Raw genomic sequence first — 25,280 nt, forward strand, 5'->3', positions numbered from 1 at the left:
TGCTATCCCAATGTAAACCATAATAATTAGACCCTCCGCTACTCCCTGCATCTGCTCAGACCAACTGCCACAGCCAATAGCCATGGAACCTTTCCATCCCTTCCTCCTGTTAAAGGGACACCGCCAGCAACAAATGTTCCTGCTGTTTGAAGCAGTGTGATTGCGGGGGGAGCCAGTGGGGTGGCAGGAGAGGTATGCTGTAGCTGAGCGAGGAAAGGAAGGAGGTGACACCCTGAACAAGCGGCGGACCGGCTTTGAGAACCACTGGTCTAGACCATCCCTGACAGGAGTTTGTCTGACCTGTTCTTAAAAACCTCCAATGGTGGAGATTCCATGACCTGCCTTGGGAGCCTGGTCCAGAGCTTAACGAGCCTTAGAGTTGGATGGTTTTTCCTAATATCTCACCTAAATCTCCCTTGCTGCAGATTAAGCCTATTACTCCTTGTCCTGCCTTCAGCTGGCCTGGAGAACAGGGCTCTAGAACAGCCCGTCATGTATTAGAAGACCCTACAGTCTTTCATCTTGTCCCCAAGGAACTCCCGGTGCTGAGTTTGGGGCCGCAGGAGAATGGAGCCGTCTGTGTCAGTTCCCCTTTAAGGATTTTCTGCAGCCTGGCCCTTTAAGAGTGTGTCAGTTCCCTGCCTGACGTCACCTGCTGCTTCAGTGTTTACAGCCTGGGCTTGTTGCATCCAGGAGGCTCACAAAGTCTCCAGCTGCCTGCAGCCCCTCACCTGTGAGGTGCAGTGGCCAGGCGGAGGCCTGTCTGCAGTGGGCTGGGGGAGAGGGCAGGAACGACGCTGCTACCTTGCTGCTCACTGGCTCCCATTCAGGGAGCTGGGAGTGTGTAGGGCAGCTCCCACCACTGCAGTGGGGCTGGCGGCGCTATGGGGCAGAGCGGCCCGGAGGTACCCTTGCTCCGGGAGGCCCTGTAGACTCTTCTCCTGGACGTGACCAGCCTGCAGCCTCCGTGGCAGAGCTGTTGATTCACAGCTGCTCCCACCCGCACCCTTTGGCCAGGTGCGGCGTGGAAGAGGAGGGGGGCAATGTTACCTGGGATTGCCCAACATAGGGTCTAAAGGGTGCTGACCCCGGTGATGCTGGAAGCTCCTGCCGCTGCCTTAGCCCAGCCCCAGGAGACGCACCGCCTGCCTGTGGGATCAAGTCATGTTGGCCCTGGAGCTGCCCCTCATCCTGCTGCTGCTGGCTCCGCCGGGAGCTGGTGCTTTCCTCGAGGCCCTGGCTGCCAAGAACATCTCCCAGAAGGAGGCCGAGTTTGACAAAAGCTACACGGACTTTGTGAACAGCGAGCTACTGAACATCTACACCTTCAACCACACCGTGATGAGGAACAGGGTGAGTGAGTGTGCCCCGAGTCAGGCCCAGCGCCAGCCCAGGGGACACAGTCCCTCTGCCAGAGCCATCGGCATGTGAACTGCTCCACCCACCTTTGGGCCATGCCCAGAACAACTGATGAGGTGCTGAGGGGATAATCCTTGCCTAGCACACAACGGGGGCCCGGCCTTGTGCTCTGCTGGAGGGTGCTATGAAGCGTCTCTGAACAGTCCCTCGGCCTGACTCTCCACTGCCCTGCCCCAGCACCAAGCACGTGCAGGATGCTCGGTATGGATCAGGTTCTGTTTAGCCCTGCCTGCGGCGTGCACGGGGAGCAGGGCAGTGGAGAATCTGGCCCCCTGAGCCCTCGACCGCAGGTGGAAAATCCCAAACGTCTCCCGCAGTTGTGCTGTTAGTTCTCTGTTCCCACGGGGCTCGGGCCAGTGAAGCAAGGCTGCTTACTTCCTGGCCCAGTTTCACTTCCTTCTTCCCTCCCTAGCTGACATGATGAGTTTAAACAACTGGGTAGTGTCCCCATCGCTTCCAGCTGAGATCACAGTGGCTTTGGCCAGTGCTGCTGTTGGCCTTGCATCTATCTTGTGGCTGTGATGTGTTTGGCATGTGTGTTCATTTCGCCCTAGTAAGGTGTGTGTGTCTTGTGGGCATCTCTGTGTTCTACTGTGCAAGCCACAAATCAGCGTTTTTTTGAAAGGAAGTTGCTTCGGCTGACTCTTTACTTTTTCTTTCCACAAACTCGGCTGAGCTGTTTGTTTAGAAGGGTGGGAGGCGACTGCCGCTTTTGGGTCTGTTGTTAAGCCAGGTTCCAGACTGAAGATTCACCTTTACCTCCCTCCCTGAGCGTTGAGTCAGGCTGTGACTGGGAAAGCTGCTCTGGCCTGGCACGCCTGCGGCTGTGGGAGTTGGAAGGGCGCTGCCGGTTCGCAGCTGATAAGTCCCTGTTTCTGATGCAAAGGGAAGGGATGCAAAGGCTGTTTTCTCATTCCAGGGCCACATAGCCCAGGAAATACATACTCGGCTTCCCCAGCTGAAGAGTGGGCATTTTGCCCTGACTGGGAAGGTTTGCACCCAGATGTCTCAGAGTTCAGCGTGGCTGGATCTGGGGGTTAGGTTCAGGGCTGTCTCTAGTACCAGGCTGGATCTGCAGGAGAGACATCCTGTGGGAGAGTAATCCCTTCCCAGGGTGCATGGAGTGAGCTGCTCCCCTGCCAGTCCTCCTCCCCCACACCCCACATCTCTGCTTTGGCATGTCCTGTTCTCTGAGCTGCTCATCCCCACCCTGCACTTTGAAGCTTCCCTCCCTCACTGCCCAAGCCTCGGTCCTAACTGCCCCCAGAGCTGAATCCTAGCTCTGTGCTCCTGCGTCTGTAACAGCCTCTCCCCGCAGTCAACATCTGCCAAGCACCCCCTTCCCAAACCCCGCCTGGCCTGTGAGGTCTCTGGGCACCAGCATTCAAGCACTACTCCCCCATCCCATCCCATCCCGTGCAGTTGGACTGGCTGACTTGCAGCGTCTTGACCATTCCTCTCTGCTGGGGGGAGTATGTGCAGGAGCTGTTCGCGGGCGTGGGCCAAGCTGAACTTCCCGTTCAGTCAGCAGGGTCTGGCGGTCACGAGTTCCATTCCCCATTGCATGCGGTGTCTGCCTGTAAACTGTGCGATGTGTGAGCAGGGCTAAGGCGGGATAGTTCTCTGCCCCAGGCTGGTCACGCAGCTCCCACGTCTGGAGAGTCACAGGGAACAAAGGGCCGAGTGTGAGCCCACGCTGTCCTTGCGGGAGGGCTCTGTGCTCAGAGCTGTTGTTCCCTTTGCACCAATGGCCACCACTTCCCCTGAGGTGGAGCTGAAAGAAATTCAACAGTCTGGGGCTCAATCCACAGTCCCCCAGCTGAGCCCAGGGACCTAGGGGAGGGCTTTGGTCTCTTTGGCCAAGGCCAGCATGTCCCTTCTCCTCTCCTCCCCAGACGGAGGGCGTCCGGGTGACGGTGAACGTGCTGTCTGAGCAGAAGGAGATGCCACTTCTCTTCGTGGTGAGGCAGAAGGAGGCGGTGGTGTCGTTTCAGGTGCCGCTGATCCTCAGGGGCCTGTAAGTTCCATCCTTGTCAGAGACGACCTCCGTCTGGCTAAAGACCCATGCCCCACCTAGTTCTGGGGTCCCCCTGCCTCCAAAGGCATGAGAACTAGGCCAGCTCTCTGACCGTGGCATGAAAATGGCCTTGAAACCCGAATGTGTGGACTCATCTGCCCCAGAACGTCCTGCTCCGTCAGCTGGCTGGGTGCAGAGCGGCTCTGGGACAGCTGCAAGTTCAGCCTCTGAGCCTTCTCCATAGTGACCTGGTCCAGCTACCGAGCGCCGACGAGAGGGGAGAGCTGCCCCTCGTCCAGGAACCCAGAGCAGCACCCTTAGCTCGGCCTGGGCCCCAGGGGGCTCTTTGGGAAGGGAGATGCTGCATAGCTGACCCCCCATGGCACCCTCCGTGCTGCTAGGAGAGCCTGCCTAGCTCAGGTGGGGACAGCGACCCAGCCAGCCGAGAGAACGACCCCCAGGAGGGCCCCAGGCGGAGGGTCCTGGAGCCATGCCTGACGCTCCTGAGCAGTGCCCCATGCCGTAGGCGCTGGGCGGCCCCGGGAAGGCTGTGGGTGCTCTCCATGCTGGTGGGGACTGGCTCAGCGCCGCATGCTGCCGCTGCCAGGCCAGAGGGGGGGTGCAGCGCAGCCTTTGCTGCCAGGCCCCCCTCTCATCCGGCCCGGGGGTCTCGGCCTTCGCCAGGTTCCAGAGGAAGTACCTGTACCAGAATGTGAGCCGCACGCTATGCCAGCCCCAGACCAAGAGCGAGTCGGAGACACAGTTCTTCTATGTGGATGTGTCCACGCTGTCTACGAGGAACGCCTCCTACCAGCTGCGGGTCACCCGCGTAGAGAACTTCGTGCTGAGGTGAGGGATGGAGATAGGAACCCCCCCAGATACACACGCTGCCCTACACCTTGTGCCTCCTTCCCCCCGCCCCCCAGCTCCCGCCCATGAGCCTGCTGTGCAGGATGGCTGGGGAGCTCGCGTTCCCGGAGACCCATGCAGGCCAGCCAGGTCCCGGGCTGGGGCAGGCATCGCCTTGCCGGGCTCCCTGTCAAGCATTCAGGGAGGGTTGGGGACTCATCGAGCGGCTGCTCACGGCTCTACGAGCTGGGGATTTGCGGCTCCAGCCAGTGGCTGGCTCCAGCCGGGTGGGGTTTTCTTTGCCCCAGTGGGCTGGGGCAACGGGGGGCCCCTGTTTGCTCACACTTTATGAATCACGGTGCTGTTCTAACGCTCTCTCCGCACAGGACGAGCGAGCAGTTCAGCTTTAATGCCACAGCAGCCCAGCCGCAGGTAATGCCTCTCTCTGCTTGGGGGGCTGCTATGGGGGGGGCAGTGTCACCATGGTGATAACGTGCCCTTTCCCTCCCCCTCTCCCCCCGGTAGTATTTTAAGTATGTGTTCCCGGAGGGTGTGGACTCGGTGATTGTGAAGGTGACCTCGCGCATGGCCTTCCCCTGCTCCGTCGTCTCCATCCAGGACATCCTGGTACGTGGGGCCTGGGGCTGGGTTCCTCTTTCCTGTGCTCCCCTCGCCCAGCGTCCCCCAGGGTGACCTCTGGGCAGGTCCAGACTCCATGTGGCTGAGTCTTTGCTTCCCCCTCTCCTCCCTGTAGTGCCCCGTCTACGACCTGGACAACAATGTGGCCTTCATCGGGATGTATCAGACCATGACCAAGAAGGCAGCCATCACGGTGCAGGTAGGGAGCCCTGCAAGCTCAGCCCCGCCAAAGAGCTGCAGGTGCCGGGCCTCGCTGTGCTCTCTGCTGTGGCCCTCGCGACAGTTCGCGCCGGCTGGAGATGTTCCTGCCGGCGCGTGCTGAGCCAGGGGGCACACAGCCTGGCAGCCTCGTTCCTCGCGTGCCAGACGGCGCGAGCCGGACAGCTCCCTGCAGGCAAGCTGTGGCCTCTGGGCTCATCCCCGTGTCTCCAGTGCTGCCTCCACGCTAATAGCACCATGTGCGTCAGCCGCGCAGACCAGCAGCTTCCTCCGCAACCAGCTCTGGCGTCTCTCTGGGTCGCTCGCGATGTGCCCGTCTCACCAGACTCTCATTGGGGGATCCTGGGCATCCAGGCCCCTCCGCCCCGCCGGGGCCGGGTAGGGAGAGCTGCCCACTCACCACTCCCACTGACTCTCCTCTCTCGTTCCCGGCGGCCATGCCAGAAGAAGGATTTCCCCAGCAACAGCTTCTACGTCGTGGTGGTGGTGAAAACGGAAGACGAGGCCTGTGGAGGGTCCCTGCCTTACTACCCCCTCACCAAAGGTATGGGGGCGTGGGGGGGTCTGGGAAGGCACAGGGCTTAGCCACTCACCTGTCCCTCTCCTCCACCCGCCCCTACAGCCTTCTCCCCTCTGACATCTAGGCACGGGCTTTATCAGTCCCCTCCGCCCCAAGGCACTGGCGATGGGATCCAGACCGTGCAAGCGGCCCTGGGGACCGTAATGCCCAGGTGTCAGGCTGGGAACCAGCTTCCCTGGGTGTGGTGACCCCTTTCCCTGCCTCAGTCGCTGCCACTTCTCAGTAACAAGGCGCTGTGGGTGGAAAGGGTCCAACAGCACCTGCTGGGCATACCCCCCTCTGGGCCGGGTGACACAGGACTAGACCCAGGGCGTGGGCTTTCCACAGGGCCTGCTCCATCTGCTTTGAGAAGTTTTCCTGGAGACAGGAGGCAGCAGACCTAGGCTGGGCTAATCTCCAGCCTTCTGTTCCTTCCAGATGAACCGGTAGATCAAGGCAGTCGGCAGAAGGCGCTGGATGTGATGGTGTCGCCTGCTATTACCTGTGAGCTGCTTCCACGGGCAGGGCTGGCAGGTTACTCTGCGGAAGCTAGGTCTGCAGCTGGGGGCGTTTCCTGCTGAACGCCGGTCACAATGCCCGTGTTCATGGGGCACCGTCCCTGCAGGGCTGCCCCAGCGCCCCCGGGACAGCGCCCCGGCATGGCTTGGGCACATGGGAATGGCTCTGACAAACGGCTCCACCCTGCTGGTGGTGCAGGCCCCGAGCACACGTGGCCTGGGGCAGCACCTGGGCTCTGTGTCTGAAGTGGGCCTTGCTGGGCCCAGGCACCGACGGACACACCTGCTCCTGGGTCTCCCTCGCTGTCTGGGTGTTACATGCTGGGCATGATCCTGGAGCAGGCCTGGCTCCAACACAGCAGCTAAAGTGAGCAGAGGCCACCTCCCCCGGTACAGCCAGGGTCTGTGCCCCCGCGTGGAGGGACACATGGTGTGGGCTGTGTCATGGTAGGCATGGTGGGGGAGTTGTGGGGCCCGGGGAGGCTGTGTGCCCAGCTGATTCCCCATCCCCGCAAGGCTGCACTGTCCAGCGAGCTGCTGTCTGGGTGGGGCACTGTGGGCTGCTGCTGTCCCGTAATCCCCCTTCCCACTCCCTCTTCCCACAGCGGAGGTCTACGTCAGCGCCATGCTCTTCTGCTTGGGGATCTTCCTCTCCTTCTACCTGCTGACGCTGCTCATCGCCTGCTGGGAGACCTGGAGGTGAGTCCCTGGGCCTCGCTTCCCGCGCTGCCCACCCCACGGTGCTCCGGGACCGGACTGCTGGCTTGGCTCAGCTCACCCACCTCCTCCCCGGCTTCCCTCTCACTCACCCACCACAGCCAGGGTTGGCTCTGCAAAACTAGAGCAGGTTTCACCTCCCCCTCCCAGCCTGTGCAGCCACGGGGCCTGGCATGGTGACTCGTAGCTGCCAGTGCTACCAGGGTAGCTATCATCCATCAGGCTGGGAATTGAGAGCCAGGGCCTTGACAGCAGAAAAAGCAACCAGGGATGAGACATCCCCCTCCCCTCCACCCCAAGGTAGGAGGCCTTTTTCCCTGTACACCAAGGGCTGGGCATCTCCACCAACTCCAGTGTCCGTCCCAGAGACGCCCACCCCACCCCCACCCAACACTGGGAACATCGGAACATGGCGCGGCCGTGTTTCCAAAGGGCCATGGGGAAGGTCACCATTACTGGAGACGCACGCAGCCTTCCTCGCCCCCCAGCCTGCATGTGCCTCTGACATAGCCAGGGCTGCTGCGGTTCTCGGGCAGGGCTGGGTGAGCCCTTCATTTGGCTCCTGCACTCTGTGTGAGCAGCTCCCAGGACACACGGTGGCAGATGGTGGTGTGCCCCAGCCAGGGACCACACCGGGGCTGGATTTCCCTGAGCAAACCCTGACTAGTGTTAACACAGGTCGGGAGGTGCCTGAGCTCTGCAGCCCTCGGCTGCCTGACGGGACCTGGGTCTGCGGCAGGAGGGAGCTGCCTCCCGGCCCTTCTGTTTCAGGTTTTCCGTTGCGTTTTTGCAGACAACAAAAGAAGAGAAAAGGGCTCCTGGCTGCCATGGACACGCCCACCACGGACACTGGTATGGAACCCCCAGGGCCCGTAGGGGGCACTGACACAGGGCGAGACTCTGGGAGCTGGCCCCCTCATGTAGAGCCCGGGGGGCAGCGAAGATAATGTGCTGAAGGAGGGGGGCTGATTGTGTGGGCACAGTTCCCTTGGGGGGCGGAGTATGTACCAGAGCTGGCTGGGGATTTGTTCTTTATTTTTCTCCCTGTGAAATAACGTTTTCATGGACACATTGCTGCTGGGTTCTCTTCACAAAACAAACGTTTTGGGGTTTGGTGTTTGGCAAACAACGGATGGTGGAAATAGAACGTTTCCCTTGAATGGAAACCCGCTCTCCATTGCGCTGGCCAGCTCTGCCGCTCACCAGCTGAACCCCTGGTTCCCTGGTCGCTGCCCTTCCACGCAGCCTGGACTCCCCTGGGGGGAAAGGAGGGGCCGGGAGAGCTGGCTCCAGTCCTGGACTCGGGCTTTGCTCGACGGCCTGGTTCAGCCCCCGTGCCCTTTCTCTGTGCACAGATCTCCCTGCGTTGTGGGGAGACTGGTGAACGGGTCCTTAGAGTGCCAAATCTAAGCTCCGCGTCATCTGTGATCGGAGCGACAATGGTTGAGTGACTGCTGCTGTCAGTGACTGTCTGTCCATCTGTCTGTCTGTCTCTCTCTCTGCCTGCACATCGCTCCTGGGGATCTTCCATTCCCAGCGTCTTTACTGGGTAAGCGTCAGCCTCCGTTATTTCACAGTCTGTGAACAGATCCCTTTGGTGCCCCTGACGCACTGGTCCTGAGCCACCCTCCAGCTGGAAGTGGGCAGGGCAGGGTGCTGCACTGGGGTCTTGCTCCGTAGGAAGCGCCAGCCACTAAAAAGAGGGACGCAGGGTGCTGTGCAAACGCCTCTCACCCAGCTCCGCCGATGCCCCACAATCCTGACGCGTCTCCTTCCTCCCCCAGCTACCCCCATCCTTGGTCTCTCCTGACCAGAAACCGTCTGCGGCCCCAAGTGCTCCGCTGCACTGCAGCTGTCCGGGCACAGCCTGAGCCTGCCACGCTCACCCCACTGAGACCCTGCCCTGGCCCCCGAGCACACGTGCCCCCTGCTCTCCTCAGCCTCCTGGGCTGCTGGGGGTGATGTGTGAAGACTGCTGCCTGCCTGACGCAGGGTGCTGTGGTGTCTTGCAGGGCATCCGCGCATCATCCCGGACTCCCTCCTGGGTCACCCTCCCTACCACGGCTACAGCTATGGCTCTTTGGGTAAGCACCGGCGAGGAGCACTGCACCCTCATGCTCACATGGGGCTCCGGGACCAGTCGGAGATGGGAGTGGTCTCTGGGGGGCCAGGTCGCCAGTCCCTTGGCAATGTCTGGACCCAATTCCTGACCCTGTAACCAGAGTCTCGTTCCTCTCCTCTCCCCCAGATGGTGACAAGCCAGGGTCTCCCCGCCCCACAACCACACACACACAGAGCTGCTGTGTGAGCTCCTGGCACCTTGCCCTCTGCTCTCCAGGAGCCCATTCCTGGCTGGGTGTCTGACCGCTTCAACTCGCCTCCTTGTTCTAACTCTGCTTCCAGAGAACAGTTCCACCCTAAGCACCGAGGGCATCACCGAGAGCATGGGCTCCACGGACATCTCCTCTGGGTACACAGGTAAGCCGCAAGAAACCAGCAACGACTGGCCAGCGAGACGGACCCTGCGATCCGGAGCTAGGTCTTGCACTGCAGAGTCCGCATCAGAGCAATCCCAGAGCCTGGGAGCCATCCCTGCTGCAAATGCTCCATGCACCGAGACCCTGTCTGAGGCCTGCTGTCGTCAAGCCTGGGGGTGTGCATCTGCCCCCGTATCTGGGGGCCTGAATGTGAAAGGCTCTCTGGGGAGAGGACTTTGCCCCAGGAGCTGTGGCTGCCCCAGGCTCTCGTCCTCATTCAGACCTCCCCCCACCCTCACCAACTCTGCTCCACTTTGAAAGACCAATGTAGTGGGTAGGCCTTTAACCGGGTTGTCGCTGTCTGGCTTGGGCAGCAGATGAGGACTGAAACTGCCTGGCTGGCTCCTTGGGATCCCGCTCGGCGCTCAGAAGGAGGCTCTGTCCCCGTCCGCCCTCCCAGTAATTCTCACTTTCCTTTCAAGGGCTGGAGCACTTCAAGCGACGTGTCCCCTCCAGCCAGACGAGGCACCTGTGCATTGCTATGGGTAGATGTGGATGTTAAGCAGAAAAGGCACTAGGAGAACTTGAATCAATCCAATGTATTGGGGTGCCCTCGGCTTCACATTACCTGGGGACAGACCCTGCATTCGACTCGCAGCTTCACTCCCTTCTGTCGTCCCTTGATCCAGGGACAGCCACTGAACAGTCCCTCCAGCCACGAGCGGTCCCATAACGCTCCCATCTTCCAGTGCGTGGTCACGCTGGGAGCAGCCATCTCCCTGGGCCCCACAACTCTGCCTGCTTGTCAGCCTCTGAGCAGGAGAGCGAGAATGGAGTGGCAGGGGTCAGGACTGAGGGGCCCAGGCAGTGCTGTGTGTGGGGTAGCGGGGGGCCCAGGGCTGGGGTAACAGGGGGGCTGCAGGTCAGGACTGAGGGGCACTGGCGATGCTGTGTGTAAGACACATGCTGGCTGGTTCTCCCTAGTGCAGTGTCTCCCCCCACCCTTTCCCAACAGGCCCGGGCTCCCAGCTGGACTGTGAGGTTTGCAGAGCAGGGCATGGGAGGGGCAGACCCAGGACCAGCACAGGACATCAGTTGGGAGCCCTGGCTTGTCCTGCTGTATTTTCAGAGGCGGGGGTGGAAAGGTCCAGGGGAAGCGCTGCCATCCTCCTCTCCTGGTCCCTCGGGGGGGCGGGGTGGGATGCACAAGCTCAGCAAACGGTAGATGATCTCTGCCAGTTGCGGTACAGGAGGGGAGGAGGTGAGGTGCCCGGACCAGATGGAGGCAAATCCATCCCGTTTCAGCTGACTCAGAGCGCGGGGAGCGGCTGCCGATCTCTATACCCATGTGACCCGTCTGAGCCGAGAACGCCGCCCTAGCCCTGGCTCTGTGGGCCCTGTTCAGGGTCCTGGAAAGGGAGGGATGATCTCTGGACTGTTCACTGGCTGACCTCCCCCCACCCCGCAAAGAAACCCATCTGCCTGGGTCTGAGATGGTAACGTGAAGCCCTGGAGGACCCCGTGCCCAGACTTGCCATGGCTGGGGGCTGCACTTTCTGAGGGGCTGGGGGCACCGGGGTTCTGTGTGGATTTAGAGGGAGCAGCCGTGGGCCTTATTGCAGTGGGGCAGAGGCAGCATCGCCTGCAGAACGGCCCAGTTCATGCTGTGTGGGCAGCACCTTGCCCCCGCCTGCCAAGGCCGTGATGGCCAGGCCTGGAGCCCCAGGCTATGCACCGAAAGAAGGAGCCGCCTTCCCAGAGCGGCCACAGCTCCCTGACCTCATGCAGGGCTTGGTGTCCCTGCCCTCTGTCGGCTCCGCAGGGGGTGAGCTTCCCTGGCCTGTGTCACGCCAGGGGGCAGACGGGAGGGGCACAATGGCCCCATCTGCCCTTGGCCTCTCTCATCAGGCCCCCGAGGCTGGCAGCCTTTGGCCAGCAGCAGGGCACTCAGCTGCTAGCAGAGCGAGCCAGGGAGTGGCAGACATGCAGCAGCCTTATGTGACTGTCAGGTGACTCACAGGCCAGACCAAAACAGAGCAACAACCGAACAGCCCCAGGAGCACAGTGTCTGTGCCAGCGAGCTGTGCATGACTGCCCAGACCCACACGCAGCATTGGCCAGGGTGACGACTGTGTGCTGAGAGGTGCGTTAGGCAAGGGGCAGACTTGTCTTACTCTGGTCTCTGCCCCTGACACCCTGGCCCTACGTGGCACTGGGCAGCATCGGACAAGTGCCAGCAGGGCTCTGTGCCAAAGGGGCCATGCTCTGCCAGCGCGTGACGTCTCCATGAGTTACTTAATGTTACAGCAGGATTCGGCAGAGCTTCCTAGCCAGGCCTGACCCACGCCCTGTGACTAAGGTTGCTCAGCAGCGGGTGTCGGCCCTGCATGCCGCCCCAAAACCAGCTCGGTGGCCTTGCCGTGGCTGGGAGAGAAGGCTAGTTAGCAGCCCTGGAGGAGATGGGCGGCTGAGTTCTCAGCAGGCTGAGTTGGACTAGTTCACTGCCCCTGGCTAACTCAGTCTGGTCAGAGCCACCTCCTGCTTGCTGAGGGTGACGCCCACCCCCCAGCACGAGTCCTGCTCCAGGTCCTCTGGGCACTGATGCCCCAGTGAGCCCCTCCCTGGAGTGCGAGCCTTGTGTGCCAGGGTGACTCGCTGTGTGAGCCTCGTGGAGCTGCCTGCCCTGGCTCTGCTCTGCAGGGAGCTGCCTTACTCCTCCCAGTCCCTTTCTAATGGTGCATTTGGGGCTTTGTCTCTCTCGCGAGCCCCGAAAGACACAGTCTGTCCCCTCAGAAAGAGTGCCAGGGGCATCAGCATGATGAACGAATCGCACAAGTCCTTGTATCATCAACATCCAGATCAGCCCAATCAGAACGGAACGACCCCGGGGGTGTAATTACCCCGACGGGCCGTAGGTAGCTCAGTGCACGGGGATCTCTGTCCCAGGGCCTGGCGGGTTGAACCTGGGCGCTGAAGAGCTGGGAACGTCTGCTGGATGCCATGGAGCCTCCTGCAGTGGTGGGGGCGGGGGTCTCTGTTGTGGGGTCTGTGCTGCCCCCACTCTGCCCTGTCGATCCCTTTGCACTGAGCTACGGACAGGGAACGGGGGGATGATCTCAGGGTGTGATTGAATGGCTCCGATTGACTCTGTGATACGAATGATTGCTCTGATCTCTTCGCCAGGGCTGTGGGGAAGGAGTGGGCTAGGCCTTGCCCAGGGTGTGTGGGCCTCAGCCCGGACTGACGCTGATGCTCCCCTGTGCCCTTGCAGAGCGCACCCTGGAGAACGTGGCCAGCCGGCCCCGCCTGGACTCCCTCAGCTCCGTGGAGGAGGACGACTACGACACGCTGGCGGACATAGATTCCGACAAGAATGTCATCCGGACCAAGGTCCGTGTCACCTGCCCAGCCCGGGCATTGCTCTGATGGGGTGGGGAGCGTGATATGCAGGCCCTTGTGTCACCTGCCCAGCCCGGGCATTGCTCTGATGGGGTGGGGAGCTTGATATGCAGGCCCCTGTGTCACCTGCCCAGCCCGGGCATTGCTCTGATGGGGTGGGGAGCGTGATATGCCGGCCCCTGTGTCACCTGCCCAGCCCGGGCATTGCTCTGATGGGGTGGGGAGCGTGATATGCCGGCCCCTGTGTCACCTGCCCAGCCCGGGCATTGCTCTGATGGGGTGTGGAGCGTGATATGCCGGCCCCTGTGTCACCTGCCCAGCCCGGGCATTGCTCTGATGGGGTGGGGAGCGTGATATGCCGGCCCCTGTGTCACCTGCCCAGCCCGGGCATTGCTCTGATGGGGTGGGGAGCGTGATATGCAGGCCCTTGTGTCACCTGCCCAGCCCGGGCATTGCTCTGATGGGGTGGGGAGCTTGATATGCAGGCCCCTGTGTCACCTGCCCAGCCCGGGCATTGCTCTGATGGGGTGGGGAGCGTGATATGCCGGCCCCTGTGTCACCTGCCCAGCCCGGGCATTGCTCTGATGGGGTGGGGAGCGTGATATGCCGGCCCCTGTGTCACCTGCCCAGCCCGGGCATTGCTCTGACGGGGTGTGGAGCGTGATATGCCGGCCCCTGTGTCACCTGCCCAGCCCGGGCATTGCTCTGATGGGGTGGGGAGCGTGATATGCCGGCCCCTGTGTCACCTGCCCAGCCCGGGCATTGCTCTGACGGGGTGTGGAGCGTGATATGCAGGCCCCTGTGTCACCTGCCCAGCCCGGGCATTGCTCTGATGGGGTGGGGAGCGTGATATGCAGGCCCCTGTGTCACCTGTCCAGCCCGGGCATTGCTCTGATGGGGTGGGGAGCGTGATATGCAGGCCCCTGTGTCACCTGCCCAGCCCGGGCATTGCTCTGATGGGGTGGGGAGCGTGATATGCAGGCCCCTGTATCACCTGCCCAGCCCGGGCATTGCTCTGATGGGGTGGGGAGCGTGATATGCAGGCCCCTGTGTCACCTGCCTGTCCTGGGTATCGCTTCGGCAATGGAAACACACCGCACAGCCAGTATGGCTGCCCTGTGTCAGGCTTCAGCCATGCCCCGTGGGGAGATGCTGGAGCAGGGTATATGTGGGGCGGAGGGTGATGGAGCAGCGGGGAGGCCTGTGTACCCAGGCACTGCCCCAGGACCATGTGGCAATGGGCTCATTAACCCTGTGCTGGCTGGTCTGGTACGTGCCCATCACTCAGCACCAGCCTCCTTCCAGTGCTGTGACCGAGCCCGTAAGCACCCCGGGAATGCTACTGTCTCCCGGCTGCCAGCTAGCTAGTGCTCTGGGCAGGGGTATCTCTGTACCTGCAGGCAGAGCAGCCTGGGCTGGTTCCCGGGGTGCGCTCTCACCCCAAGCGCTAGGGCCCTCGCCCCTGTATGCTGCATGCCCCGCCTGGCCTGTGACAGGATCCTGCCTCTGCTCCCAGCAATACCTGTACGTGGCAGACCTGGCCCGGAAGGACAAGCGTGTCCTGCGGAAGAAATACCAGATCTACTTCTGGTGAGTGGGGGCAGGCCTGGGGAGGGAGGGGAGGCCAGGGGCTGCCGGGGACGAGGGGCTGGAGGGCGGGGGGATGTGCTGCGGGACTCTTCTGGTTGCCCTTGAGCTAAGGAGGTGTCTGGAGCCCTGCCCTGCTGCAGAGCAGTGGGCAGATCAGCGTCCTGCCCCCCCATGGCGTTGGCCTCACACGCGCCATCCGACCCAGTGGGTGCTGCAGAGCCCATGGAGGAGCCTGGCCTCCCAGCAGGGAGATGGGTGAACATGTGTGCCACTGGGAGTGGTGGGGAGAGCCCCGGGGAGGAGGCGGAGCTGGAGTCCCCGGCCAGCGCCCGCCTGGCTCAATGCCGCGCTCTCTTGCAGGAATATTGCCACCATCGCTGTGTTCTACGCCCTCCCTGTCATACAGCTGGTCATCACCTACCAGACGGTAAGAACGGTCCCTGCCTGCATCCCCCTCCGGCCCCAGTATCCCAGCTCACTCCCTGGGGGCTGCTGGCTGTCCTGCTCCACATTCTCCTGCATTCGGGGAGTTCCCAGGGCCGGTCTCTGGGGTTCAAAGCAGTCACGTGGCTAACATTGGAGATGGGCTGGGGGGCAGTTCCCTCCTGGGGCAAAGAAACCAGCCGAGTCTTCTCGCAGATGCTCCCCCAGCAGAGCGGCCCCTTCATTCCCCTCTCAAGTGGGGCACAGTCACCCACGCTTAGCAGGGCGAGATGCATGCTGAGATCAGCCCTGCCCAGCCCTCTGCAGTGAAGTGCCACGTTGTCTCCCTCTGCACTTAGCAGCCTCTCAAAGGGGCAGGCTTGGCCAAATGCCCTCTGTAAATGGGCACGTCCCTGCCCTGGCTGTAACCAGCCCCAGGGGTGGAAGCTGGAAGAAGACATGAACCCTGAGTCACCCCTTGCTGTCTGCCCAACCTGGGCAGTGAGACTGGGCTGGCATCGGGGTCCTGCACTCGCCCAGTGTGGCTGGGTCCCCTAAATACTCTGCCCTGCCCCCTCCTCAGTGAATGCACGTTTCTATTGGGGACACCTCCCTCAGGCCCCCGAGTCCTGGCTGTGAGCCGTGCCAGGCCCCTTCCAGCTGGTGTCCCCTGCCCTTCCTCTTCAGGGTCTCGCTTTGCTTCCCTGCTGCAGGTGGTGAATGTGACAGGGAATCAGGACATTTGCTACTATAACTTCCTGTGCGCCCACCCGCTGGGGAACCTGAGGTAGGAGCTGGCGCGGGGCTCCCAGTGACGCTCCCTGGCGTTTCCGCATGGGCTGACGGGGGGGGGAGGGGAGCTGGGCCCCCCAGGAGCACCCAGGAGGGGAGCCCATGTGAACTGTGCTGCCCCCTTCCCGTGGGATGCGGGCGGGGCTGCAGGGTGGGGAGGGGACAGAGGATGCTGCTGCCTGGGGCAGGGGCAGTGCCCTGGGCAGGGCCGAGCTGAGTGGGTCCAGTGGCAGTGACCCGGACTGACCTGCTTCCCGCCAGCGCTTTCAACAACATCCTCAGCAACCTGGGCTACGTGCTGCTGGGCCTGCTCTTCCTGCTCATCACCCTGCAGAGAGAGATCAGCTGCAACCGGGCGCTGGTGCGCAACGACATGCAGGCCCTGGTGAGCGCCGCCCCTCGCGCCTGCCCTGCTCCTTGGAGCCGGGCTCCGCCGCCCCAGTGGGGCAGGGCGTCCCTGAGAGGCGGGGTGGGGGACCTGCCTGCGCCTGCAGCCTGGGCGATCGCCATCCCCTGTGATGCTAGCTGGGATGGGCAGGATTGCGCCCTTGGGTGGGGGCGGGCAGGGCCTGGGTGCTGCATGGGGAGTTCCTCTGGGGGGTGTCCAGGGGAGGCTGCCACCTGGTGCCCCCTGCCTGAGCTGGGAGTGGGTCTCGCTCAGGCCAGGTGCCTTTTGGCCAGATCTGTCTGTCTGAGACAGGCGTGTCCATCCTCCCTCTTCCCCCCCCCCCCCCCAGGAGTGTGGCATCCCCAAGCACTTCGGCCTGTTCTACGCCATGGGCACGGCGCTCATGATGGAGGGGCTGCTCAGCGCCTGCTACCACGTCTGCCCCAACTACACCAACTTCCAGTTCGGTGAGTGCCGAGGCCGGGCCTACTCGGGGCTCCCTGACCCTGCAATGACACCCGCCCTTGAGAGCTGCCACCCTCTGCCCGGCTCCAGCGCGGAGCTGGAGTGTGGGTGACTGCCAGGGACGTTATTGGGCCAAGCGTCCTGGGCTCTCCTCTCTGCCCAGTGCAGCCCGTTCGCTGGCTGCTCCAGCCCCCTGAGCTCACCCCCTTCCCAGCCTCAGACTCCCTCTCTCCTGTCCCTACCCAGCTGCCATGGGGCTGTGGTGCTGGCAGAGAACGGGCACAGGTGGAGCTCTGGGGGGCTTTGTGCTGCAGCCTGCAGCATCAGACAGCCCCCGACATCCCCCGGTGAGCTCAGCAAGCCGCTGTGCTCCGAGCAGAGGGGTGTGTAGCACCGCTCTGGCCCCACGGCTCGGCACCCCAGCTAGGTGCTCTGGGCCATGTCCCAGATGTGCAGGTTCCTCCCGCCATTCCTTTCTGAGCTGTCCCTGCCCTCCTCTCCCTCCCACTGCAATGCTGAGGGACTGCCCTCGCTGCCAGCCTGCCCCTCCCCGGCCCCTCACTCAGCCTGGCCGTTGTCCCTCTTTGCAGACACTTCCTTCATGTACATGATCGCGGGGCTCTGCATGCTGAAGCTGTATCAGAAACGGCACCCGGACATCAATGCCAGCGCGTACAGTGCCTACGCCTGCCTGGCCATCGTCATCTTCTTCTCCGTCGTCGGCGTGGTAAGTGCCAGCCCCGGAGCCGCGTCCAGAGGGAGGAGCCACTGGCTCAGAGCTCGCCAGCTTGCCGGTGCCCCCTGTGCAGACGGGCTCAGTCCAGGTGGGCGCGTTACTGGCCATCTGCAGAGGGACTAAGGACTGAGCTCTCTGAGAGCCTGTGAGTCGTTGTTGGCCAGCAAACCCCACACCTGGAGAGGGCAGCAGTTGCCCCAGTAAAATCCAGATTGCCTTGCCCCAGGCCGGCCTCAGGCATGAATCCTGGCTCTGTGGCTCTCTCAGCAACCTGGTGCTGATGGCTCCTTCTGTAACCGCAGCTCTGACGCTTGCGTCACGGGCCCCTGGGGACCAGCCCCAGCCCCGCCTCCCACCCGCTCACCCCGTCTTCTCCCCACAGGTCTTTGGCAAAGGCAACATGATGTTCTGGATTTTCTTCTCCATCATCCACATCATCGCCACACTGCTGCTGAGCACGCAGCTCTACTACATGGGCCGCTGGAAACTCGGTGAGGCCCCGCCCCGGGACAGGGATGGGGGGCAGAGCCAGACTCCCAATGGGCACCGCAGGCAGGCCAGCCCAGCACGCGGGTCCTTGTCTCTGCGTCGTGGCCTGAGTGGTCCCATGGCGCTGGAACGCCTGCACCCAGATGACTGCCCGCCCTCCTCCCTGCTTAGTATACCCCACGTCCAGGCCTCTCTGCGCACCGGCAGAGCAAGTCTGGCTCCTTCCCACCTTGGGCATTGTCAGAGCTGCCGGCTCAACTCTCACAGGAGATGTCTGCACTTACTCGGGGGTCTGTGGGGCCCAGCATGGCCGGCCCTGCTCTGATGAGCCCGCAGCGCTGGTGACTAGAGGGGACTTGGTCTGAAAGCCAAGCCAGCTTGGCGGTGGGACTCGCTGCAGGGCCCACCCTCCCGGGCTGCGTGATGGGCTGGGGGAGCCCCCAGCTACAGCTCCACACCTCCCTGCTCTGTGCGGTCAGCCTCTGCTCACATTGGCCTCCCTCCAGCAGGACGGTGGCTCTGGGAGCACAGGGTTCGGGCTCTTCCCTTCCGGATGGAACTGGCTGCAATGCATGCCCTGCTGGGCTAGGAGGGGCTGGGGAAGGGCCTGCTGCCCCCTCCCCTGGCTCTAGCGCTGTCTCTCTCTGCAGACTCCGGGATACTGCGCAGAATTGTGCATGTGCTGTACACAGATTGCATCCGCCAGTGCAGTGGGCCCATGTACGTGGTGAGTGAGTGGCTCACTTCAGCCCCTGACTCTCGGGAAAAGCCTGTGAGTGGCTAACGCTGCGCGATGAGGACTAGCTGCAACAGCACGAGCCTGGCCCGGTGCCCTGGGGCCAGCCCAGAGCTCTCTGTGCTAGACGGTGGATTTTCCAGCAAGGCCTCATCCTGCGGGCCCGGGGCTGTGCTCAGGACACATCGGGCCACCTTACCACGCCAGCAGGGGGGCAGGATGTTTTGATGGACCACAAGCCCAAATCTGCCAGTGCAACCCTGCAGCCCCTGGGCATGACAGCCCTGGGCCCCTGCCCAGCCCCCTCTGAAGCGCATCCCCAGTTTACTCAGCTCTGGGCCTGGCTCTGCGATGGAGACAAACGGAGCTAAACCAAGAGTCTGCCCCAGAGGTGACAAGCCAGTGACCATGTTGCCCACCCCATGAAGCGCTGTCCCCTCACAGGGGGCTCAGGGGCCTGCTCAAGCCTGGGCTATCTGAGCTGGAGGGCACCATGCTTTTGGAAGCCGAGGTCCTAGATTCAATCCCCACTGTGGACGATTCCCCCAGGGTCCTTTCCGTCAAGCCTCCCTCCCCCTCCTGACCCAGCATGGCCCCTCTCAGCCCCCCATCCTCAGAGTTAGCCCAGACCCACTGCCCCCCAAGTGGGATCCAGGGAAGCTGTTTCCTTGGCCGTGGTGGAATGTGACGCTGGACCCAGCTGAGGTGATCTGAGCTCCATGGCAGGACACAGAGCTCGCGCTGTGATCAGGGCTTCTCCACCTGCTCCCTGCGACCAGCATCCTCCCAGCCAGAGAACGGCTGAGCCACCATGTCTCAGATGCAGATGAACCGTGCCCTGGGGCAGAGAGTGGGTCTGGGAGATGGCAGCTCTAACGGCTCTGAGCCATGAAAATGGGGTCCCGTCGACTTGCCACGCCCCCGGAACCGCTAGCCCAGCATATACCCCCTCCCCTGACCCTCCTCGTCTGTGTTTGCAGGATCGAATGGTGCTGCTGGTCGTGGGCAACATCATCAACTGGTCGCTGTAAGTGTGTGTGTGTGTGTGTGTGTGTGTGTGTGTGTGTGTGTGTGTGTGTGTGTGTGTGTGTGTGTGTGTGTGACAAGCCCCAGGTTGCCCAGAAGGAGAGTGCTCTGTATGAGGAAAGGGGGCATCAGGAGAGCTCCCCTCCCACCACTGCCAACGCAGCTCAATCCAGGCCCTCCCCTGCTGCTATGCCAGCCCCGGCCCTGAACTGCTGGTCTCAGTTGTTCCAGGCTAGCCCTCTTCTGTGCTACTATGCAGCCGTGCCGGGAGCTAGGCTGAGAACGCACCGTTCACATCAGCTGTGAACACCATGGGGTGAAGCAGGGTGTAGCGCCCTGGAGAGGGAGTGCACTGCGGCTCGCTAGCAGCAGCCATGGAGGGCTGCCCCGGACAGCAGTCGGGCTAACGCCTTTCCCCTTTCAGCTCTGCCGCTGGGCAAGGCCCAGGATGCAGCAGGCGCCCCAGGTTAGGTTCCAGGAGACCCAGGTCATCTTGCCGGTGGCTGCAGGGTTCAGCAGTGGCCATAGAGAATTGCTGCTGAAGTGGGCATGGGGATGCCCCAGTCTCTGCTATGTTGCAGCTGGGGGCCCCCCTCTGCTGCCTTCCTAACCCACCTCTCCCTTCCCCAGCGCTGCCTATGGACTCATCGTCCGACCAAACGACTTCGCCTCCTACCTGCTGGCCATCGGCATCTGCAACCTGCTGCTCTACTTCGCTTTCTACATCATCATGAAGGTGCGTGGACGCCCTGTTCCATCACTGTCTGCGGACAGGCTAGGGGCTCGGCTGGACAGATCCCCTGGCCTTGCGGAGGGGGGCCTGTACCCCGGGAGAGCTCTGGGGCGAATAGGGAGTGACTGAGCTCTGGGGTTACCCTAGAGTCAGGCCTCAGCAGGGGAGCAGGACCCATAAGTCCTTTCACCAACATCCCCAGAGACCTGGTACCTGCACCACTGCCCCCAGCACCGCTGAGCCCTTCCAGACGCCATCTGTCCAGGTAGTGGGGAGAGAAGCCTCTGTCACTGGGGAACACGTGGGCATAGCCTCCAGAGAGCCCTTCCCAGGCCCCAGGTGTGCCAAGGAAGGTGCCTAGCCCTCTGCGTCTGCGGGGCATCCCTGTTCCCCTGCCCTCTGCGTGTGCTGGGTGTCACCGTTCACCTGCTCTCTCTCCTCCCCAGCTCCGAAGCGGCGAGCGCATCAAGCTCATCCCCCTGCTCTGCATCATTTTCACTTCCGTGGTCTGGGGCTTCGCCCTCTTCTTCTTCTTCCAGGGTCTGAGCACCTGGCAGGTGAGTGGTGGCTCATGCCAGCCAGGGCCTTGACTATGCAGGGTTGACGTGTCTGGTCCACACTCGGGGGTCTCCTGCTTGGAGGATCCCTGTTCGGGGCAGGCAGTGGGGGCAGCATTGTGCATGGCCCAAGCGCCCGGTCCGACCTACTTGCAGCTCTTCGAGGCTGCAGCACGCCCCTGGGCAGGAGCTGCGCAGGGAGGAGACGGGCAGCATGCTTGGCTGGAGATAACACACTGGTTGTGACTGTCCCCTCTGCAGAAAACACCAGCCGAGTCCCGGCAGCACAACAGGGATTGCATCCTGCTCAGCTTCTTTGATGACCACGACATCTGGCACTTCCTCTCCTCCATCGCCATGTTCGGCTCCTTCCTGGTAGGTCCTGCCAGCCCCAGCACACACGGCTGTGCCAGCTCACCCAGAGGGAAAGGCTCCCCCCACCCCGGTCCCCAGACAATCAGCTGCTGTCACCACCCGCCCCCTGCCCTGAGGCTGCATTAGCCACAGGCTGCAGCCCTCCCAGCCTGGGATGGGAGCCCATAGGAGGGTCCCCAGAAGCACTTGTCGCTCCCCAGAGATCCGTCAGCCTTGGCCAGCAGGGGCAGCCCCTTCCTCATGGCTACCAGGTCTGCCCTTGGGAGCATGCGGTCCCTGTCAGCCTGAGGCGAGAGCACACGTCTTGCACGGCCCTCTGTCCCGTACCCGTGTAGAGCCCCAGCGAGGCCAGGGCCGACTGGCAGGTGCCTCGCTCTGTCCACCTAACGCTGCAGCATCCTCATGGCCCCCTCTGCCGGCTGCGACATAGGCTCCCGTCCGGGCCAGCCCCTGTGCTGAAAGCGGGGGGCTGAGTCGGGTCTAGAACGAATCATAAACTCCACCCCACCCCCATCAGCACCAGCTCCACTCATCCAAAAACACCAATGTGGGGTTGGAGAGGTTCCCAGCACCCTGCCCTCCTCCCGCTCCCCCATCCCCCCCAGCCCTCCTCCTCTTCCTGCCCCTGTCCCACCCCAGCACCCTGCCCTCCTCCCCCAGCACCCTGCCCTTCTCCTCTTCCCTCCCCCCGTCTCCCCTCAGCACCCTGCCACTGTCCCAGCACCCTGCCCTCCTCCTTTTTCCTCCCCACCGCCCCCCCAGCACCCTGCCCTCCTCCTCTTCCCTCCCCCATCACCCTCCAGTACTGTCCTCGTCCCCCACCAGCACCCTGCCACTGTCCCAGCACCCTGTCCTCCTCCCCCACCCCCAATCAGGGGGTGCGGGGGGAACGCTGCCTACTAGAGGGGGAAGGTGTTTGTCCTCAAGCTGAGCCCCGGCCTAGCCACTGCCCTGTCCCCTTGCAGGTGTTGCTGATGCTGGATGATGACCTGGACTGCGTACAACGGGACAAAATCTATGTCTTCTAGGCCCTTTCCCATAACACCACCTGGCCTGAGGTTTGTTAGTTGGGGCCTCCTGGAGGGGATTCCATCCGGCCCAGGTGCTGTCTGCAGCCCTGGTCTCCGGTGTAGCGGACTCATGGTGGGGAGCTCATGAGGACATGGCAAAGCATCCCAGGTGTGGGGGCTTCTCCGGAGGTGGGACTCGTGTTCATGCTCCCCTGCCCGCCTCCTGCATGCCATGGTGTCGTCCAACCCTCAGACGGCGCTTTGCCAAGCTGAGCACATCACCTCCTTGCTTGAGCTGCTCAAGGGGCTGCAGGGCAGGCCCGACGCATCCACCTGCCGCCACGTGGCTCACAGAGAGGGGTGGGGATGGTGTGAAGCCCGGTCAGACTCAGCAGAAGCCGTTGCCCCTTCCCCTGCTGGGGCGACTGGTCCTGCAGTGTCATGGGGGTGGCTCCAGGTTCCCAGCCTGGCAAGTGGTGGGTTCTCACTGCACTGCCGTTCTCCTGTCTCTGTCCCCACCACAGTGCCATGCCAAGACGGACTGCCATGGGCACCTCTGCCTAACATGCCTGGCTCCTCCTCAGCCAGCCAGCATCCAGCTTCCTCCTTCATGTTTATCCCATATAGCTCTGGGGCCAGCGCGGGGCAGGGAACCTCTCAGAACAAACGTCAGGCAAGTTAGAAAACGCTCCAGTACTGGCGAGGGCACGGGGGAGCAATGTGGCATCCCATGCAAAGAGGATATTCAGCCCTCTCCCAGCCCAGGGACCAGCCTGCTCAGCTGTGCAGTTCAGTCGGTCCCCCCTCAGGCTGCTCCCGAGCTGGGCAGCTCCTCTCAGGCCTGGCTGTTTAGCGAGAGCACTGGGCCTTGGCATAAGTGTCCCTGTCAAGGCTTAGATCAGGCCCTTCCTCTCTGCAGGCTCCCTGGCTCCCTCCTGTCACCCCCACCCATCGTCTGGTCCAGGGGCAGAAGCCACTGCCCCCGCCAGTCTGTATAGCCTCCCCGCCCGCTAGAGCAGGGGGCAGCCCAAGCCCTCCATGGCCCTACAGTAGGGTCTGAGGCATGGCAAAGGCGATGCTGGCACATTGGGCTCTCGCCGTGGTTCCAGCGCTGTTCTCGGTGTGGGCTGCTGCCCCCCCGCCACCTGGCAAGCTGTGAGGTAGGCCCAGAAGGGAGTTCCCAGCCCTAGTGCCCTGGGGCTGTAGCTGCCATCCCTGCTGTCTTCACGGTTTCCTCCCCTGCGCCCGGGCTATAACCAATGTTACAGACCACAGGCATGTCTGACCCACAGCCGGAAGAGGGGCTGTCCAGTCTCCAAGGCTCTTGTAAAGGCGCTGCTGCTATCGTTCGTACACCTGTGGCCTTTCCCGTGGGGGAGGGGTGCCGTTCACACCCCTTGCCAAGGTGACACCGTCCCCGTGGGTGCAGCACATCCAACCCGTGCCCCCGGCAGAGGCTCCTCCGAGAGGCGGGAGAGCAGCTGGGGGCAGTTGCATTTCGGTTCTAGAAGCACACGGGCGCATGACTCTCTTCAGTGCCTAATTTTTATCATTTTATTTAAATTTTTTTTGGGGGGGGGGGGAGGGGGGGAATGTATGTCCAGTCTAACTGTGTCTGGTTCCTCCCACTGCTAAGGACTTGTGTGGTCTTGGGCTGCCTCTGGCTAACATGTACTGAAGGTGGGGTGTCAAAACACACATCTGGGTTGAGGTTGTCATTAAGCAACTTTCTCTGGTAGCCTGCTGGCTGTTTACATTGCAAGTTTGAGCTTGTATTCTAATCGTAGAATTGTTTAGGGTTAGGCTCAAATTTGGACTCCACTCCAGGACTCTGTTCTGGCCACATAACATATCAGTGATGGTTCTGTGGTGCAAGGCCCAGGGGTGCCTTGGTTACACAACGAAAGGCCAAGAATGGTGCTTTATCAGTCATTGCAGGGAAAGACACCCTCTTCCTGCTCCAGAAGAAGGGTCATGTCGCTGGAATGTCCATAGTTTTCTGGTTTCTTGAATGCATTGACAATATTTTCAAGGATATTTTGACTTTCCAGATACACTGTTACTAAACCAAGTTGCACCATGTTTTCTAAGAATGGTTTGGCTGTCAAATGAAGAGAATTAAACAATAAAAAAGTTGATCTGCACTTTATCCACGAGTCTCCTGCCTCCTCACTCCAGGAAGGCAGGGCCCCCCATTAGGGACTCAGCTGCAGGTCTAGCACTGTCAGACCTGCTGCTGACCCCTTCCCCTTCAATTTGCAATGAACCCAACTTCCATGGAGCAATCAGCACACAGTTACCCCCTGTGCTGAAACCTCCCCCTGACAGGGACACGAGACAGCAAGGCCCAGAGCGACCCAGGTCCAGCCCAGCCTCATGACAATGAGCCTTCTGCTAGGAGTGGCTGCAGGATATTTGAGTGAAGGAGAAGTAGGGAGAGTTCTGCCCCTTGCTAGGGTTTGGGGGAGCCCTTTCTCCCTGCCCTGCTGAAAGGAACAGGCCCTTGGGTGGGGGGGCACCATAGTTCAGGGGAGAGAAGCCCCTGTATCAGCTCTCCCCAGAAGACAAAGCCAAGCATTCCCCTGGCTGCAGCAGCCTGTGCATGCGCTAACCCCACCGTCTGTCCCCGCCCCAGGACATCAAGCAGCGACTGGCTGCAGTCCACGCCCGTGGGCCTGGCTACAAAGTTGGAGATTTTAACCGCAGCAGTCTAGTTCCAGCCCCAGTTCTCGCAGGGGAGGGCTGCCGCCGACTGGCATAGCAGTTTCTGTGGGGGCTACAGCACCATGGGAGACGTTGTACCGGTAAAAATATCACCCCCACCTGCCATAGCAGCAGCACTGCAGCCACTGCATGGGGAAACGCCCAACCCACGGGCACAAAGCCAGCCTGGCCCGGCAGGCTCAGAGCAAAGCCAATCCTGACCCAGAGGGCCTGTTTTGTTCCCTTTCATCTAGCCTTGATGGAGCCCAAAGCATGGGCACCTGCCAGGCCTCTCCTCGCCTGGCCCCCTCAGCGAGAGTGCTTCAGGCAACACCCTGCATGGCAGCCCCCCCCCACAGGCAGTGGGCCGTGGAACAGCGCTGGGAACTCCAGGGGGGACGGCTGAATGTCCAACCCCCTTCCCTGAGCCTGTTCACTCCCAGG

At 62.1% G+C, this 25,280-nt stretch overlaps 1 protein-coding gene across 2 annotated transcripts; it reads left to right on the forward strand.

Moving 5' to 3' along the window:
* The first annotated feature begins 671 nt into the window (after positions 1–671).
* On the forward strand, positions 672–23,706 carry SIDT2 (SID1 transmembrane family member 2). 2 transcript variants are annotated; one of them, XM_074936719.1, is made up of 28 exons: positions 672–1,353; positions 3,315–3,436; positions 4,121–4,285; positions 4,672–4,717; positions 4,811–4,912; positions 5,040–5,123; positions 5,588–5,687; positions 6,141–6,206; positions 6,826–6,919; positions 7,731–7,789; positions 8,475–8,486; positions 8,950–9,021; positions 9,341–9,415; positions 12,686–12,804; positions 14,330–14,403; positions 14,764–14,830; positions 15,540–15,613; positions 15,880–16,003; positions 16,356–16,473; positions 17,062–17,198; positions 17,590–17,698; positions 18,347–18,423; positions 19,413–19,459; positions 20,089–20,194; positions 20,638–20,748; positions 21,010–21,123; positions 22,089–22,181; positions 22,658–23,706. In XM_074936719.1, exons 1-27 carry the CDS (start codon positions 1,165–1,167, stop codon positions 22,149–22,151), a joined length of 2,526 nt encoding a protein of 841 aa, XP_074792820.1. In that variant the 5' UTR covers positions 672–1,164; the 3' UTR covers positions 22,152–22,181; positions 22,658–23,706. The 2 variants fall into 2 exon arrangements, with proteins under 2 accessions (XP_074792820.1, XP_074792821.1); XM_074936720.1 differs by lacking the exon at positions 8,475–8,486.
* The last annotated feature ends 1,574 nt before the right edge of the window (positions 23,707–25,280 follow it).

This window comes from Natator depressus, chromosome 22 (assembly GCF_965152275.1).
Source record: "Natator depressus isolate rNatDep1 chromosome 22, rNatDep2.hap1, whole genome shotgun sequence".
Taxonomy (NCBI): domain Eukaryota; kingdom Metazoa; phylum Chordata; order Testudines; family Cheloniidae; genus Natator; species Natator depressus.

Bases quoted from the DNA above. Each gene is read 5' to 3' on its own strand.
- SIDT2 (XM_074936719.1), top strand. From the start codon at position 1,165: ATGTTGGCCCTGGAGCTGCCCCTCATCCTGCTGCTGCTGGCTCCGCCG. The intron at 1,354-3,314 runs GTGAGTGAGTGT...TCTCCTCCCCAG, and splicing joins ACACCGTGATGAGGAACAGG to ACGGAGGGCGTCCGGGTGAC. The intron at 16,004-16,355 runs GTGAGCGCCGCC...CCCCCCCCCCAG, and splicing joins GCAACGACATGCAGGCCCTG to GAGTGTGGCATCCCCAAGCA.